A 19569-nucleotide genomic window follows, 5' to 3' on the forward strand; every position below is an offset into this window, starting at 1 on the left:
TTTATAAAATATAAAATAATTAAATGATACATATCATAAAAAATCCAAATATAAAATAGTGTGAAAAGAAGATTCCTTACACAGCACATCTCTTCTTGTTTCCTCATTACATAAAAGTTGTTTAATTATGGTCAATACATGCTAATTAATTTGATAACACATAAAGAAATACTAAACATTATCCTAAATAAATTTTAAAATATTAAAAAAGTTACTAATATACTACAATAACATATAAAATATTACAAGAATATATAATAATGTAAACGGGCGGCATCGAAGTGGAGAGTGTCATCCCCGTTCCTATCCTGTTTAACATTCGAGAATTGAAAATTATTCTTGTCCCCGCCCAGTTCTCTATTTAGACAGAAATTCCCTGTCCCTCCCCGGGGCAGGTCCCCACGGGAACCATCCTTATGGGAAAAATGTGTATCCCCAATCATCATCATTATCATCTCTCTTTTTCTTCTACCAAACGTAGCATTAGTTGTTCCCCATTTCATCCAAAGGACAAGTTAGCATCTTAGCATTGAGCATTTATTTTAGCATCTCCTTACATATGTAGTGCACAAAATATAATTTAAAAGAAACAAGCTATACATATTAATACAAAAGGAAAAGACAATTAGAAACCCCTAGTTCTCCACAAGGACAAATTAACGAATGTAAGTTGTAACCATAGAAAATCTTCAAAATAATATTTCATTTTACTTTTGATAATCCTTTCTTTAGGGGATTAGTAATCCTAGTTACTAGCGCAGAATCATAAGAGCTACTCATTAACTTAATCCTTATTAGAGTTAACATTATAAATAAGTAAAGATTACAAAATCTGTATCTACTTTTATTATAGTTTTTTCAATTAAACACATACATCTCCGATACAGAAAAGGGACTAAAGCTGGTTGAAACACATTCCAAGGAAAAGAAAAAATAGCACACTTGAACAATTTAATTTGAAACACACCAACTATCTCACCTCACAAATCACAATGTTCTGAGTTCTCTGTCTTAGATACTAAAACCAACCATATAACACAATGTAGAATTTTTAACACACACACACACGTAACAATCAAATATCATCTTTAAGATTGGCACTGGATTCCTCGGAATAAATTTCAGGGCCTTGCTTTTTTGTCCAGAATCCCGGAGTCTTGACAGAGCATGGGAAATCCTTCAACTTGTAACAATGACTAACCTCTAGGTGGCGTAACAGAGGCATATCTTCCTGCAACTCCTTCCAATCTATCTCCAACCGAGTTAAGAACTTTAAACACAAGCCTTCAATGTTCCAAGTCAAATGACAATTCTTATCTTCAATCTCAACAGTCAAGTTTTGGAGATCACCATTCTCAATGCAAAGATACTGTAATTCAGAAAGCTTTACTGGATTGACCCAGATGGGAAGAGTTTCTCTGTGATAGTTCCTAAGATACAACTCTTGCAAACTTGGAGGAGGGGCTAGCTTATCGAGCATCTCTAAGATTTCTTTCTTGTTTCTCTTACAATTTTCAGCATCAATGGATAAAACCTTGAGTTCCTTGAGTTCACATAGGACGTTTGTTTCATTTTCTAAGATTTCGGTTTCATCACTTATGCTAATCCTCAAAACTCTTAGCTGGGTTAGTAACTTGAGCTCATGAAGTTGACTGTTCTTTTTATTAGACTGATTGGTAACCTTGAATCCAGTAAGTTCTTGAAGATAAGAAAGCTTGTCTAATCCCTGAGGTAGGAACTCAAGAGGACAAAATCCTATGTCCAATACAATCAACTTCCTCAAAGTAGTAATTGATGGGCTCAATTTCTTCAGCTTATTGCAACCAGTTAAAACTAACAATTGAAGATTTCGAAGCTTTCGAATTGATGATGGCACCATTTCCATGCTTTGAACTCCACTAAGATTCAGAGAAGCTAGGCGTTTTAGAGAACTGATCCAATCAAAAAGATCATCCACACTAATATCATCAAGTCGGGTGTTAGAGAAATCCAATACCCTGAGGGACCGAAGTGCCCCAAAGTTCTTGAAGTCAACACTACTACAGCTTGACTTGAGTACTAACATAGCCCTGAGCTTTGGTACATGTTTCAGTGAGCAATTCTTATTCACTTGATCAGTGAAGCCTAACCATCGAGAATAGGGCGTTAGTGTTTGAATGCCTTGCAAGTCGAAATGGCAAAAGGCTTCCTCTTCTGCATTTGTTATGATCAATTCCCGCACCATATCATGCATTTTGCAGTTGTAGACTCTCCCATCGTAGCATCTTTGCTGAACGACTTCAACAAGGCATCTTTTGATAAGCTCAGACAGATACTCACACCCAATTTCAGCTGCTGTCTTTGAACTCTTGCCCTGAATGAGGCCTTCCCCAATCCACCAATGTATAAGTTGCTCAGCTCTAATCTCGAAGTCTTCAGGATAAATGGAGAAGCACAATAGACATTGCTTCAAACAAGTTGGGAGTTCATCATAACTTAACTGCAAAGAAGCCATAACCGAGCTATTTTTCCCTCCAGTTGTCAATTGAGAATGAAAACTCTTCGAAATCTCTCTCCATTCATGAAGATGATCAATCTTTGCTGCTAACAAAGCCCCAATGGTCTTGATGGCCAAAGGCAATCCTCCACACTTCCTAGTGATGTCCTTGCCCAGTTTCTCAAAAATGGGATCTGAGCAGGCTCCCTTTCTCGAAGAAAAGGCAAACTTAGAAAACAAAGCCCAACTATGTTCATCATTCAAAGTATTGGGTTTGTGAATTCTTGAACTCTCTACCCCCATATCATTAGCAACCCCTTCATTTCTAGTAGTTATTATAATACTACTCCTTTTCCCACCTCCTTTCGGAAAAACGGAGCACAAGTTTGTCCACCACTCCACATCAATTTGCCAAACATCATCCATTACTATTAGACAAGCCTTGTCAGCAAGAACCTGTTGCACTTCCCTCAACAAATGAGAGTTGCTACCAATCCCAGAAACATTTCTTCCTAACCTTTCCAACATGGACCTCACCACATTCTCCTTACTATAAGCTTTTGAAACAGAGACCCAAATCATCTTATCAAAACGACCAAGCACTTCATTATCGTGAAATATTTTTTGGGCAATCGTTGTTTTCCCCAATCCACCCATCCCCACAATGGCTACCTGCTGAAACACCTCATTTGTGTCAAATATCCAACCTTTGATCCTTTTCACATCTTCTTCCATCCCAATTATCTCCGTTGGATTAAAATCCTGAGAAGTAAACCCCCTGAACTGGTTTGTTTCTTCGCCGTGAATGCTTTCCGGAGCTTTGAGAAAACTTCCCAAAGTCTTCTCAATCTGCTCCATTTTGGAATTTATGTCTTTCAACTTCTTCCCCGTTTGGTGCAAGAAAAAGGGGTCCTCAAGTGAAAAGCCAAAGCATGCCCCGTTTTTGCGGTACTCGTCTCTAATTAGGCAATCGGTGAGTACGTTGTCCGCTTCGTAGAGCACTTCCCGGAGCTTAGTTAGAGCTGTTTTGGCAACTTCGTTTTTGCGCTTGAGATTTTCGGTGTCGGCGAGAAAAGCCTTCATGAGATCAAGCCGAGTCTTCATTTGCTCGAACTGACCTTTGAAGTCGAGAGCGAACTGGGCTTGGTTCACTAAAGCCGTGAAAACGTTTTGCGTGAGGGTACTAATCATCGCGTCTGCCACCGACATGGCTTCAGTGTCTAATTTACTATCTGAAATATATATACATATTATATATTAGACAAACACAGGTATCTATAATTATCTATACAATATATATCTGCAACTATGCATCATGATAAGAGATATCAATTATAAAAAAAAAACATACCCGAAGTAAGGTGATTTGTGGGCTTTCTCTGCCAAACTTTTCAAAGAATATCTGCAGAAATGAAGTTCGTTAATTACGTATAAACACACGTACATAATATGAAGATATATAGAATTTATAATAACTAAAGCTTACCAACCCCCAGAAATGATTGCCATGAAATGGAAGTTTCTTTAATTAGTTACGTACCTGTAATTTAGCTATCTTGCTTATGTATCGCCAGAAAAAGATGAAATTGAGTGGGCTTTTCAGGCCAAGTTCTAAGCGAGAAACTGACTTATAAGGTGGTGAAAGTATTGCAAAATTCCATTAATCGGAGCCAAAGATGAAGAGCTTAACTCTTATTCAGTTTAGATCAAGATGAGTTTATTCTTCCAAAGGTTCTGGTCACTGCATTGCAAAAAGTGGAAAGCACTTGATGAATTATTATTGTTCTGAGTTTGTTGGATAGTGATACATATTTTCTTTCTTTTTTTTATTCTTTTTTTTTTTATAAAAATGAATTCAAACTATTTTTGCTTTTAGCATCAGGTGCTCCACATTTAACTTTATCAAAAACAAGTGAATATAGGTGCCCCACCGCTAGCCTGATTAAAGTGGCTTTCAATAATACTCTTTTAGAAAGAGGAATGGATAACTTAGAGAAAAAAATTTAAGGAGATGAAAATAAAAAGAGAAGATAATTTTCCAGCTATAGAGACAGAGAACAAGAGATTTAATTACAAAATTATTATATTCTTTATTGTATAAAAAAGACTTACGATCTAAGAATGTTTTCTCATAAAATTTTGTAAAGCATGATAAAGAAGGCATTTTTCTTAAGAGAACCCGTATAAAGATGGGTACTTTAAAAACAGAGTAAAAAATTGAGGAAAAAAAACTTCATATAAAACTATAACAATTAATGATATGATAATTAAACTTTATAGTAGGAAAGTCTTTCGGTAACTAATAGAAATTTTTATGCAACTAAATATTTGGATACCAAGTTCATAATTGATATTTATTGTCATGTAGTCTGTTTATTATTATTATTATGAGAAATTAGTGAAAATTGCCTATTTTTTTAACTGATTTTGCACTCTAACCTACTTTTGATAATTTTTTGCAAAATGGTCTCTGTCTAAAATTCGACCAGTTGCCTAAATATTTCGACTAGCTGTCTAAAATTTTCAACCGGCTGTTTGAATTTTTCGACCACTTAGCTAAATTTTTTACTGACTATCTAAATTATGAGATGTCATTTTGCAAAGAATTATTAAAACTAAACTAGAATGCAAAATAATTTTAAAAAATAAGTCATTGTGCGAAGGAACATATTATTATTATTATTATTATTATTATTATTATTATTATTATTATTATTATTATTATTACTTTTTTTCATACTAGCAAACACCATCTTATCATATACAATTTACCTGAAAATAAGTTATTAATAATTAAGTCTCTTAAGTAATTAAAAAACTTTAAATAAACTCACTTTTCGAGTTCAAGTAATATTTGACAGTTTTTATTGATTTTAGCCGTTTTTTTTATTAACTTTAACATAATATTATAAATATTTAATGGAATATCCTTTTAAAAATAAATAAATATTTATTATATTAATATAAATTCAAATATTATAAAATATTATTATTATAATAATATATAATAAACAAAACTAGATATTCAATAAATATATTAATATAAATTCAAATTTATAAAATATTATTATAATAATATATAATACATAATCTTAATTTTTATTTAAAATTTTATCATTTATTTTTTTAAAAAAACATGTCAATTTTTTATGGGATATTTGCAGCAAAACCCCCTATTCTTTTACAAAAGTTGCGACAAAATGCTCAATCAAAAAATTTGGCAGCAAAACCTGCTATTCTTTTACAAAAGTTGCGACAAACCCTGCAATCAAAAATTTTGTGGGAAAACACCCTTCTATTAATGGTTTGTTGCAAGTTACCCATTTTAGGTGTTAAATGTCATGTAAGCAAGTTAAGTGTCAACTAAGATACATGTGGCAACACTTTCACTACAGAAAAAGTGTTCTATACCGAGAACACTATTTATCGATATAGACATTTCAGATACGCGGGACAGTTTCGCGGTTCTGGAATAGGGTAAGTTCCTATACCGAGGGTATATAAATATTCCAGTTACGCGAACCCCCTTCTTCTTCGTCTCTTTCCCTCATTTACAGAAGCTTCGTTCCCTCCGCCTCTCTCCGTCGAAATCCCCTATTTTCTTCCCCAAAATTTCGTTTTTAGGTCCAAAAATCTCCAAAAGTGAAGGGGTTTCTCTCATTTCTTAAAGGTAAAGTTTTTTTCTTCATTTATATAAATATATATATTTATGAAATGGTAATGTATTTTTGTAATTTTTGTTTGAAGGTGTTGGTGCGATTTTTGTTGATTTACGGAGAAAGATTTGAAGGAATTGAAGGTGTTGGTAAGTTGTTTTTAATTTTTCTGTTTTGTTAGATTTTTTTTTCAATTTTTGAATAATTTATGTTTTTTATACAAATGAAATAATATTAGTTTTAATAAAAATCTGAAATTATATTAGGGTGAATGTATTTATTTTTAGGTTTTAAAAAAAATTATTAGTAAAAATGAGATTAGGAATTAGAAAATTGTTAGATGGTTAATTAGTATTTTTTTAAAAAAAAAATAGATTCTATGTTGTTTTGGTAAAAATTATGTGTATTAAACATATTAGTAAACATATTAAATATTTGAGTGTTAATTTGGAATTTTTGGTGCTAATGTGAGCATGTTGTTGTTGTCAATTTTAATTTTTTTTACTATCTTTTTTATTTTATCTAAGGTACAGTGGGGACCATGAGCTTATGAAATCAAGCTCCAATAAGTTATCATAAATCTAACAAATAAATTAATAACTTATTAATTCTTCGTGACTCTACTAAAGACTCAAAATTGCACCCTTGAATTTATAGAACGCTCTATAAGCAACATAGATACGTTATTAATTATCTATTGTTACAACCATAATTGTCACTCAATCCTCTATAGACGGTCTACAATGAGATGGGACTAAAATACCATTTTACCCTCATTGTATTTTATCCTTAAAACATTTAGTTCCATGTAAATGATATTTCAGTAAACTAATATTAATTACTGAAATGAGATCTCTATCATTTAACACATTGAACCAAACTAAAAGGAAACAATCATTTCACTTCTTCATCAGAAGCTATAGATGTTCATATTTATGATTAACACTCTCACTCAATTACACTACCAAGTTCCCAAGATATAAGTATGAGCTAGTCCGTAGGGTAAGCTGGTAACGAACAAATCAAAGAACTCAAATAATACAATCAGTTAGAATACTAACCACTCAGAATTGAGATTGAATTGACATATGGTCAACTATATGATATGACTAGAATAGATAATAACGGTATGTTTACTTATCCTATCTACTATCAATATTGGCCATGTCCGATGTAACAAATACATCTGATCTTATCTACTTTGCTAATGTTCTAAAATGAATATAACACTACAATGTGTAAGTAGATCATATCGTAGATTGGCAAGTCAGTGTAAATCATGTGCACTGACTAATCTTAGGACTAACTTATATTTGAACATCTAATCATATTTATATTTCACTGTGATTACGTCACTATAAATACGATTAGGTATATGTTCAGGATTTAATAGAAGTTTATGCTAAACAAATAATCATGAAAATAAAACATGTGAGCAAAGTGATTGACTAAGTCAAAAAATGATTTCTATTCTTTTATTGATAATAAATGAGATTACAAAGAAATTTGGTTTTAATTAGGGCATAAAACCCTAACAAACTCCACCTCAGTGGTTTTCTTCGCCTTCTTACCAGGTATTATAACACCAATCGCTTTCATATCTCTGCTGAATTGCTTCATAATTGTATCAAATGAAAGGGATCCACATGGATACTTCTCAAAATAATATAAATCTCGACCATCGACAATGACTCTCGCCAAATAGCATTGTCATTCTCAGCGGCCAATAGTACCCCCTCCACAAAGTAAACTAAACTGAGCTTGTACAAATCATCAGGTACATACCAACACATTGAACCTAATTTCTTTCTCGGGTTCCACATTGAAATATGTATCAACTAGGCGGGAGGACGTAAGGTGAGGTTGAATGTCAGCAGCAAGTGGTGAACAGGAGCATCTCAGGCCAGTCATAATGGCAAACTCGTGCACCCCAAACTTACATAAGTTTGGGCCCATCAAGAAGTGCACCTCATCGCCACGCAGAGACTTCACCTTCCACAAAAGCAGTGTGTGCACCAATGCCCCAGAGAACGAAAAGGCAAGAGTTATGAAGAATGGTCCAAAAACAGACTCATTCACCCTCCCCAACAATCCATGCTCCTCAAACATTTTCTTCAATTTCGTTAGCCTCCCAGAACCCTTATAGGTCATACGACCGACATAATGATGCTCTATGGGATCTCAAGCGGTGGGAAACGTTTGGGTGGCATCTGCAAAATATCCAAAAAAAAAAGAGAGAATTAGTTGAATTTACAAAAAAAAAAATACCCAGTCTACTATTGTCATCGAAATTCCATCGAATTACCATCGATTTGGCATCAAAGCAAAAAGAAAAAATCAACATATACAAGCATGCATCGAAACAACATTGAAATATAAATATACCATCGAAACTTATTTTACAAATAAACAAACAAACTATCAATATGTCATCGAAATGGCATCGAAATACATTTAACAAATAAAAACTGACTAACCCACCCTCGAATCAGCATCAAAATACCATCGAAACTGATTTTACAAATAAACAAATAAACTATCGATATGCCATCAAAATACATCTAACAAATAACAACTGACTAAGCCACCCTCGAATCAGCATCGAAATATTATCGATATACCATCGAAATTGATTTTACAAATAAACAAACAAACTATCTGTTATACCCAGATTTCGAGCCAAAGTAAATATGACCTCGAAAGCTGAGTTCGCAATAAATGGTCTCGTGAGGATTAGAGTGATCTAGGATTGTAAGTCGAGCATGCAAAGTATGATGTATGATCTCGAATGCGGTGATCTCGAAATGATCTCGATCTCGAAAGGTAGCTCTGAGAACACCTTCATCCTCAGGAACTTCGGAGCATGGGTCTTGAGCTCGATGTCCCATCTCGACAGCAACGTTAGCTCGGGGAGATGTCAGTGGCTCGCACAATGACATGAGACCAGAAATGATGGAGCCTTGAAGATACGCTATCACCACCTTGAATATCTACAAGTATTATAACTATGAGATGTAGCCCTCATTAATTGATGTAAATCCCCAAGAATTGTGGGATATTATTTAATACAGTTATACGCCCCCTGATCTTTGGGGGACGTTTCCTTTTATATCTGATTATTGGCATTTAAAGCCATTTAATTTTTATTCACAAAAGAGTAACTACCCAAAATATGTGGGATAGTATTCTGCATCCTTCTCTATAAATAGAGAGGTCACGCACCATTGTAGAGGACCGAAATTCTGATCCTTGAGAGAAAACTCTGGAGAATTCATGCTAAAGAATTGTTCAGAGATAATCTTGAGATTAATAACAGAGACTCGTGGACTAGGCAGATTTAACTGCTGAACCACGTAAAAAACCGTGTGTTTGATTCGTTTGTTTCTTTTGGCCATTGTCTTTAATTGTTTACGTGCTCTCTTCTTTTATCTGTTGACGAAAAGCGGCGTCAACAGTTTGGTGCTTTCATTGAGAGCCTCAAGCATCCATCCCTGAGAGATTCATGGCTGCAAACAATCAGAACACTCCTGAAGAAAATTACCCAAGGCGTCCTGGAAAACAACCAATGGAGAACCCGGACGCTGAAGAAAGGAGTGGGTCCTCTGATTCCCGGGGACCACCTCCACAACCGAGGGATGAGGACATGTACTATAACCCTGAGCGTTATGTCCCTATTGTAGAATTGGAGAATCGGCAGCTGAAACAGCTGTTGGCAGAAGCCAACAAACGTAACGAGGAGTTGACTAGGATAGCCGCAGAGGCGCAGGTGGCTCAGCCCCCGCCTCCGCGCGAAGACCAAGTCCCTCCTCCAAGGGACGTGCACGCTCCTCCCCGGAGGCCCCGTGGACGTCCACGAAAAAATGCTGCCACAAGGAGGCCAGCACAACCTCCAGCACCAACAGAGCCATCCGCTCCTTCTAGGCCTCAGAGGAGTACCCGAGCTCGGGTCTCGCCTAATCCACCTGTGGAAGTGCCTGCAGGAACTGAGAACAACCGAGCTCCTGCCGAGGCTCGGACTCAGGTTCCTGGTAGTGCACCGAACGCAACTGGCCCATCTCGGGCAAATTCTGGACCCTCCAGGCCGAGGCAAGGACGACAACCACCGTCACCTATACGGTTCCCTCCGTCTCCCATAAGATATCCTTCACCTCCCCGCAGAAACGCTCAACCTGGTCGAGATCAGGATCAAGGGCGTACAGGGGAAAGACAAGGAAACAGGGAGACGTTCCAGGGGCGGAAAGGCGCGCCATCCGAGAGAAGTCAGACGTCCCGATCTCGCACTGCAGAGACAAGGCGACGTAGAAAGGATCCACCACGAAATGACCGATCAATGAGTTTCACCAGTGATGAGTCCGGAGAAACTAGGTCCGTCAGTAAACACGACCGGGGTCGTAAAAATACTGGAAATCACAAGAGCCATCCCGACCTGCGCAATCATCTGAATCAGAGCAGGGGAAAGGGAGATCAGACAAATCCGGATCTTAGGAATCATCTGAATGGGCGTAGAGATCCCTCACGGAGACGCGAGCCTGGGATCGCGATTAATGACTATCAATTCCAAACACCACCTAAGGACCCAGTCCAAGAAAGGATTGATCAGCTCGAAAAAGCCTTTAGGCTTTTGAAGAATGAACGAGGGAGTGGTCGATACGAGGACTCTGATGAGGAGCTCGAGCCGTTTGCTCCCAATATTTCTAACACGCAGTTTCCTCAAGGGTTCCGGATTCCTCACGTCCCAGCGTTTGAAGGAAAAACCGACCCGTGTAGCCACCTGAGTACATTCAACACAATTATGAGAGCCAGTAACGTAGGTTACGAGCTCAGATGCATGTTGTTTCCGACATCATTGGCCGGACCTGCCAAGAGTTGGTTCGAGAAGTACAAGAGACACTCGATAACTTCGTGGGATCAATTGTCTAGAGACTTCAAGAAGCAATTCCGAGCTATGATGGGAGTCAGACCAGAGGCGTCCACTTTGACTAACGTCCGGCAACAGCCGGGTGAAACACTGAAAAGCTACCTGACAAGATTTAATTTAGAGGTCGCCCGGGCACGAGATGTGGACGACAGTTGTAACGTCCCTAAGGTAGGGTACGTCTGCCACATACTCGTAATTCTAGGGTTTACGAGTATGTAAGGCACTTGACCAAAAGAATTAAATAAAATGATGCGAAGAAATACAGAAAAATTTAAACTTTTATATAAACTTATTAGAAGAAATTATTACACGTATGAATACTTTAAATTTAAGGCAGCCATATGAAAACTCTAAACCATTATTTCATTGCTACTGAGTCCGTGCTCCACAAGTTGCTCAACAGCTAAAGCCACACCTGGAAAAATGTTGGAAACTAACATAATGAGCTAACGCTCAGTAAGCAAATCTCATGCATACACATACACATGAATGTCATGAGTTTGTAGTGTACATATACTAATATGCTGACTTATATACTTATGCATTTCATTTATTGCTCATGCACTTTCAAACTTTACTTTTATGCTCTTTCTTTTAGTTTCACATTTTTATGGGCCCGATTTCACTTGTGCACACTGTTTGATTCGGCAAATGCCTGCAGGGCTTATAACAGATATCATATAGAATCCCATGGGTTCTCCTCCGGCTAGCCATCATCTCAGCTAGGCTCATCATAACACTCATTTCATCGTTGCCATAGCTGCCATACTTATTACACATATAGAGGAGAAAGACGGGAACATGGCAAACATATCTGAATGGTCAACTCTGACCTAGCCCACACTAGTGGACGGCCACTATAAGCCTTAATAGACCTCCGTCTTCTTTACTGAACTTACTTGATTTCTTCATCGAAACAGTGGCACCCTTTTTAACATCTTATTATCACTTTGCTTAAGCCTTGTGTCATTAAAATGTTTAACTTTACATAAAACTTTTCAAGGCATTTCATAACTTTTCTCATATTCATATGCATGGTCTTATATCACATAATAATGTATCACATAACTGTACATGCCATGCATACATGCTGATGCTGAAATGCCAATGTTCATGTTCATGATTCATGTTGATGGTATTCAATCAAGGCATTGTATCACATCTCATATAACTCAAAACATCTTTAGTCATAATACATGAAGCTTTGGGTTGGTGGCGTTGTTATACCTTAACGTAGAGCTATGGCTCAGGTCTAAGGTTTCCAGCCTAAAAACTTAAACGCTTCATATATCATAACATATAACAAATCATGAACATAGAGTAATCCACATATCCATCAACATAAGAACACATACTTGCACATAATTCATATGATTCTTAACCAAGTAAGACATCTTTCACATATCACAGAATTCATCAATTACATATCACACAACACCCTTATGGTGTTCATATAACCATTCTTCACATACTTATCATATGCATCATCATCATACCATACTTAACTCATCAGATGTACACAATCAATGTAGTCATGCATCTTACACTTAAGCACAAAAGGTGAGATTTACTTACCTTAGGTCCTTAGCTTATTTTAAAATTCCTCACCAAGAGTCAATCAATCAAATCCATACAAATCCTATTCAAGGCACATCATTTATTAAATTCTATCAAAATCATAAATATACACTATTGATAGTGTATATTAATAATACCAGAAACTATATAAATGATAATAATAAATTATTATCAACGTAATACAAATAACTCTTCATATAAAACCATGCTTTAAACCTTGCTCATAAGATAATGTACCCTTATGATAATAATAATAATAATCCCAACAAAATAATAATTATCGTCTATAATTAAACTTATTTCGATATTAATAACAAAATACTTCAATAGCAATACGTATATGGATGTATATATTCAAATAGTCATTTTATAAAAGAAATCATATTTTTAACATAAAGTTGTCATAATCAATATAATGATAATAATATAAATATAAATATTTATATTATTATTAATTAGTCATAATATCAATTCCAGTGATATAATAAATATACTTTCTCCAAACTTCATTGGTCTTACAAATATCAATAACTGTAAGAAACTAATATTTGATATTATTTTAATATTCAAATATTAATATACAATAATAATGGTTAGATAATAGGTTTACTATAAATCATACTTTTCATATATATATATATATATATATGAATCTGTATTCTTGATTTACTTAACAAAATAATAACAATAATAATTAAAATTACTTAATCATAATAATTTCCATATTAATATAAAATCAATTAAATATGTATTTTTATACTTTATTTAATATCTAATATTTTCTAGAAAATTAGACAGCACAACGGCTATAAAGTGGACAATTTCAAAATCAAAACCTGTATCAAAAATATATATAATCCCAGACAGCCAGTAAATTACAGAAAATATTCCATATATCAATAATATATAATTATATACCATAAATACACATAATAACAATTACTCTAATCAATCACAATTAAATCACAATATATAGGTTAAAGAAACTATACCAAAATGATCGGGTTCCACAATAAGTCAAACGATGATTTTCTGAGACTCAAAACGTACTTCGGAACCTCGAACACTAAGTTTCGACCGTCGGTCTACGGTGGATCGCGGTGGCTCGTGGTGGGCCCACCACCCAACTATGGTAGATGTAGGAACAAGTTATTGGGTTTTGAAGCCCACAACACGAGGAGCACGATGGTGGTGACGGATCGGCAAACGGATGCCCGAGGTGGCCGAATCGCAACTTTGAAGTCGCGGGGTGGCCGAACTTAAATCGAGTGGTTGAGGCGTTTAATCGGCGAGTGAGCTCTAGATTCTCGCGTGGGTCGATAGTTCGGAGGCCTCTGAATCCAACGGTCCGGCGCGTGGCTAAAAATGGTGGCCGGAAAGTACTCCTGCGTCGTCGGCAACAGTAACACGCAGAGAGAGAGAGAGAGAGAGAGAGAGAGAGAGAGTTTCTGAGGAGAGAGAGAGAGGGGCTCGGGTAAAATGAAAGGCTGAAGCCTTTTATTTTATTTTATTTTATTTATTTATTTATTTATTTATTTTTAAAAATTACACTTGGACCCAAAATACTAAAATTCTTTTCAAATAAGCCCTTTAGCCAAACTTTCTTAATTTTATAAAAATCCCCAATTAAAATTATATGACATTTGGGTCCAATACTTGACTACTCCAGTTTCTCTTTCTTTAATCTCATTAAAAACATAAAATCATATTTTAAACACTATTTTTCCATTACTATTTCTTAAATTTGTAAAGTTGTACATTTTATGTCTTAAAACTTTGATTTATAATAAATAAATGTATTATGAAAATGTTGGATATTACAACAGTGGACACTTGATGGCTATCCGAGCTGGTGTGTTGCCTGGAAGCGCCCTTTGGGATGACATGCAAGGGAAACCGGTGAGGTCAATAACCGAGTTTAACAAACGGGCGCAGAGATTTGTCAATGTAGAGGAGGCGAGGTCAACGCTAAAAGCGACCTCGCAAACCGAAACTACAACGATAAACATTAACTCCGCCTCAACCTCGGCTGACCCAGCAAATTCACAGCCTACCACAGAGAATCCCTCTAAGAGGAAAAAGAGCGAGGGAAATAACCCCGAGGCTGAAGGGGGAAAGAAAAAGAAAGGAGAAAGGTATTACTCCGTATACAAAGTACACACCGAGCTCAATGAGTCTCGGGAAAATATATACCTGGCTAATGAAAACCAGGTCCCCTTCAGGCGTCCGGACCCAATGAGGAATCAAAAGTCCAAGAGGGATTCCAGCAAGTACTGCCGGTTTCACAGAGACACCGGGCACACAACTGATGAGTGCCGGCAGCTGAAGGACGAGATCGAAGGGTTAATCTCGATGGGTTATTTCCGGCAGTATGTCAAAAACCAGAGTACTGGACAGACTACTGCCAGCCAGAGAGTAGCCGCGCTTCCAGCAGCACAGAATAATAACTCCCGATCTCGGGAAGAAGACAGGCCTCCGCCGATAGATGGAGAGGACGTAATAACCATCTCGGGCGGTCCTCATCTCGCAGGAGGAGGTAGAAATGCTCAAAAGCGATATGTGAATGAACTGAAGACAGGGGACGGGTCTCCTTATGAACCCGAACCAAGGGCACCAAAAAGCCAAAGGGTTGAAACTCAGCCTATAACCTTCACCGAGGAAGATGCCTCCCATGTCCAGTTCCCTCATCATGACCCACTTGTCATCACCCTGCAGCTTGCCAACAAAAGAGTGCGCCGAGTTCTCATAGACAATGGGAGCTCAGTTAACATTCTTTATAAAGCGACACTAGAGAAAATGGGACTCTCCCTTCGCGACCTGAAGGCTTGTGCAACCACTTTGTACGGCTTTTCTGGAGAAGGAACCGCCTGTATGGGGTCCATTGAACTCCCTGTGACCTTGGGAGACTATCCAGTCTCAGTGACCAAGATGATGGAGTTCGTGGTAGTAGAGTTACCATCTGCCTACAATGTACTGCTCGGGAGACCCGCCCTGGTCGGGCTGGGGGCAGTTTCATCTGTAAGGCATCTAGCCCTTAAGTTCCCAACTCCAAGCGGGGTCGGAACATTGAAAGGAGATCAATTGGCAGGAAGGGAGTGCTACAGCATTTCCTTGAGGGGAAAGAAACAAACGAGCGCTCAAGCACTCGTTGTCATACAGAATAAAGATGGGACAGTTTTAGAAATTAATGAGGAGATCGATCCGAGGATTGAGGAAAAGGTTGACCTCCAACCTTTGGAGGAGCTCGAAGAGGTTCAGCTCGATGAATCTGATCCCTCAAAGAAGGTGAAGGTCGGGAAACACCTCCAAGACGAATCAAAATAGCAATTAATTTGCTTTCTGAAGAAAAACCAGGATGTCTTCGCATGGTCACACTCTGACATGGTGGGAATAAGCCCTAATGTAGCGAGCCACGCATTGAATATAGACAAAAGCTTTCACCCCGAAGCAGCAAAAGCGAAGGCAGCTGGATGAAGACAGAAAGAAAGCACTGAAGGAGGAGGTGGACAGGCTGAAAGCAAATAATTTCATAAGGGACGCTTTTTACCCTGATTGGGTGGCCAATCCAGTGTTGGTCCCGAAGCCCAATGGGACGTGGAGGACGTGCATTGACTACTCGGACCTCAACAAGGCCTGCCCAAAAGACTGTTTTCCCCTGCCGAGAATTGATCAGCTCGTAGACGCCACGGCGGGACATGGTCTGATGTCGTTCATGGATGCCTATTCTGGATATAACCAGATTCCCATGCATGCCCCCGACCAAGAGCATACGAGCTTCATCACAGATAAAGGGCTCTACTGCTACAATGTCATGCCATTCGGACTCAAGAATGCCGGAGCCACGTACCAGCGGCTCGTAAACATGATGTTCTCAGAGCAAATAGGGAACAACATGGAAGTTTATGTTGACGACATGCTTGTAAAGTCTCAACTTAACAAGAACCATGTTGATGATCTCGAAGAGTGCTTTGGCGTGCTCAGAAAGTACAACATGAAGTTGAATCCTCAGAAGTGCACTTTTGGGGTGTCTTCAGGAAAATTTCTGGGTTTCATTGTCAATTCTCGTGGGATCGAGGCTAATCCCGACAAAATAAAGGCCCTGATCGATATGCCTTCACCTCGGAAGCATAAAGATGTTCAAAGCCTGACTGGCAGGATGGCAGCTCTGAGCAGGTTCATCTCGAAGTCAACGGACCGCGGTCTCCCATTCTTCAACTTATTGAAAGGAAGTAAGAAGTTCGAATGGACAGATGAGTGCGAGCTAGCCTTTCAGGAGCTCAAAAAGCACCTAGCCGAACCGCCCATCCTATCAAAGCCTGAGACGGGAGAAGTACTGTTCCTATACCTCTCAACTACCGAACACGCGATAAGCGCGGTGCTCGTCCGAGAGGAAGAGAGAATACAGAAACCCGTCTACTATATCAGTAAAAGATTACTGGGGGCAGAGTCAAGATATCCACTGATGGAGAAGCTCGCCCTCAGTTTGATCCACTCATCTCGAAAGCTCCGCCCTTACTTTCAGGCACATCCTATCCATGTACTAACAGATCAACCACTAAGGCAAGTCTTGTCTAAAACAGAGGCGTCTGGTCGACTCCTAAAGTAGGCTGTTGAGCTCGGACAGTTCGAGATCACCTACCATCCGAGAACGACCATCAAGGCACAAGCGTTGGCGGATTTCATAGTGGAGTGCACCGGTATCGCTGATGACGAGGTAACAACCACGGCCCACGAGCTGTGGAAACTTTACGTCGACGGGTCGTCAAATGAAAATGAAGCGAGGGCATGAGTTATTTTGATCACTCCTGCAGGGAGCAAATTTCACTCTGCGTTAAGGTTCGGCTTTAAAGCATCTAATAATGAAGCTGAGTACGAGGCTTTACTTGCAGGACTACGAATAGCAAAAGAGCTCAAGGCCAAAGCTATACATTGCTACAGCGACTCCCAGCTCGTAGTTAATCAAATCTTGGGAGAGTACCAGGCTCGTGGCACAAAAATGGCAGCGTATCTGGAGAAGGCAAAGTCCGCATTAGAGTTTTTTGAGTTTTATGCAATCGAACAGGTTCCCCGAGAACAAAACTCAAATGCAGATGCCTTAGCTCGGCTCGCCACCTCCGCCGAAAATGAGGAGCTGAATGTTGTACCCGTAGAACACCTGTCAGCATCCAGCATTACTGAGCCTGACGAGGAAGATGTGTGTATGATCGAGACAGAGCCGACCTGGATGAGCCCGATAGTTGAGTACCTCGAAAATGGAATTCTTCCAAAAGATCGAAATCAGGCTCGGAAACTAATGTATCAACTTCCTCGTTACACCATCCTGGACGGAAGGCTATACAGAAGAGGGTATTCCATGCCATTGCTCAGATGTGTAACTCCTCCCGAGGCAAAGAAGATTATTGAAGAAATTCATGAAGGGTTCTGCGGAGACCATACCGGGGGGCATAGCCTGTCCAAGAAGATTATACGCCAAGGATATTTCTGGCCAACCATTAAAACGGATTCTTTCGAGTACGTGAAAAGTGCGACAAATGCCAGAGATTCGCCACGATACCCCGAGCTCCACCTTCCGAACTAACCATGTTGACATCCCCATGGCCTTTTGCGGTATGGGGCATCGACCTCATAGGCTCACTCCCAACTGGCAAAGGAGGAGTAAAGTATGCTGTGGTCGCGGTTGATTACTTCACAAAATGGACGGAGGCTGAACCATTGGCGACCATAACTTCGAAGAAGATCCTAGATTTCGTGGTAAAGAACATCGTATGCCGATATGGAGTGCCAAGAAAGATTGTGTCTGACAACGGAACCCAGTTTGATTGCGACTTATTTACCAACTTTTGTAACAAGAACGGTATAATAAAGAGCTTTTCGTCAGTGGCTCACCCTCAGGCGAATGGTCAGGTCGAAGCCGTTAATAAAACTCTCAAGAGTTCCTTGAAGAAAAAGTTGGAAGAAGCAAAGGGACAATGGCCTGAGGAATTACCCCAAGTTCTTTGGGGATATAGAACTACAGCTCGGACATTAACTGGGCATACCCCGTTTTCTCTAGCATACGGCTGCGAGGCAATGTTGCCCATTGAGGTCGAAATTCCAACGATTCGAACTCAGATTTACGACCAAAGTTCCAATCATACTCAGCTCGAAGAAACCCTAGACTTGATCGAAGAAAAAAGGGAAGAGGCTCAGCTGAAAAATGCTGCTTACCAGCAACGGACCACGAGATATTTCAATAAGAGGGTTCGAGATCGAAAGTTCGGAGTGGGAGACCTGATTTTGAGACGAGTATTCTTAGCAACCCGAGATCCAGCAGCTGGGGTGCTCGGGCCGAACTGGGAAGGACCATACCAGATAGAGTCAGTCATCCGACCTGGTGTATACAAACTTGCGAGATTAGATGGGAGCCTGATACCTCGAGCATGGAATGGCGAACACCTTAGACCATATTATCAATAGTGTAGAAAGTATCGCCTGTAACCATGATTTCTATCTGTATTTAATTGGTTTTTGAATTTCATCAAATAAAGAGTCTACTTTGTTTCACATGTAATTTATTTTTATTCTTGCAATCTCTCTTAATTTAATAACCTATGGTTACACTCATAGGATATTAAGGGGGCATCATTGGTATACATACCACCAGCTTAAAAAATAAAAAATATACATAAAGTATTTGGATATAACCAAGTACGCGATCTTAGGTAGTTCGGACATAACCGAATTATCAAACACAAAGTATTTGGACATGACCAAATGCGCGAGCTTAGATAGTTCAGATATAACCGAACCATCAAAACCTAAATATTTGGAGTTAACCAGATGTGTAGACACAACAGGTTTGAAACAAACCAGCCAAATTATCGATCGATGATAAATGGGAGCCTAAACCTATTGCGAGATAAGTCAAAGTCGAGGCTGGAATATCTTAGAAATATAGTTTC

The 19569-nt window shown here is 38.5% G+C and overlaps 1 protein-coding gene across 1 annotated transcript; it reads right to left on the reverse strand.

The window, feature by feature from the left end:
• Window positions 1-823: 823 nt before the first annotated feature.
• On the reverse strand, window positions 824-4270 carry LOC133794796 (disease resistance RPP13-like protein 4). The gene is made up of 3 exons (XM_062232205.1): window positions 4017-4270; window positions 3828-3878; window positions 824-3708 (listed from the first exon to the last, which is right to left on the reverse strand). The coding sequence occupies exon 3, from the start codon at window positions 3683-3685 to the stop codon at window positions 1076-1078; it is 2610 nt and encodes an 869-aa protein (XP_062088189.1). The 5' UTR covers window positions 3686-3708; window positions 3828-3878; window positions 4017-4270; the 3' UTR covers window positions 824-1075.
• Between the last annotated feature and the right edge of the window lie 15299 nt (window positions 4271-19569).

The sequence above is a fragment of the Humulus lupulus genome, chromosome 8 (assembly GCF_963169125.1).
Source record: "Humulus lupulus chromosome 8, drHumLupu1.1, whole genome shotgun sequence".
Lineage (NCBI taxonomy): Eukaryota > Viridiplantae > Streptophyta > Magnoliopsida > Rosales > Cannabaceae > Humulus > Humulus lupulus.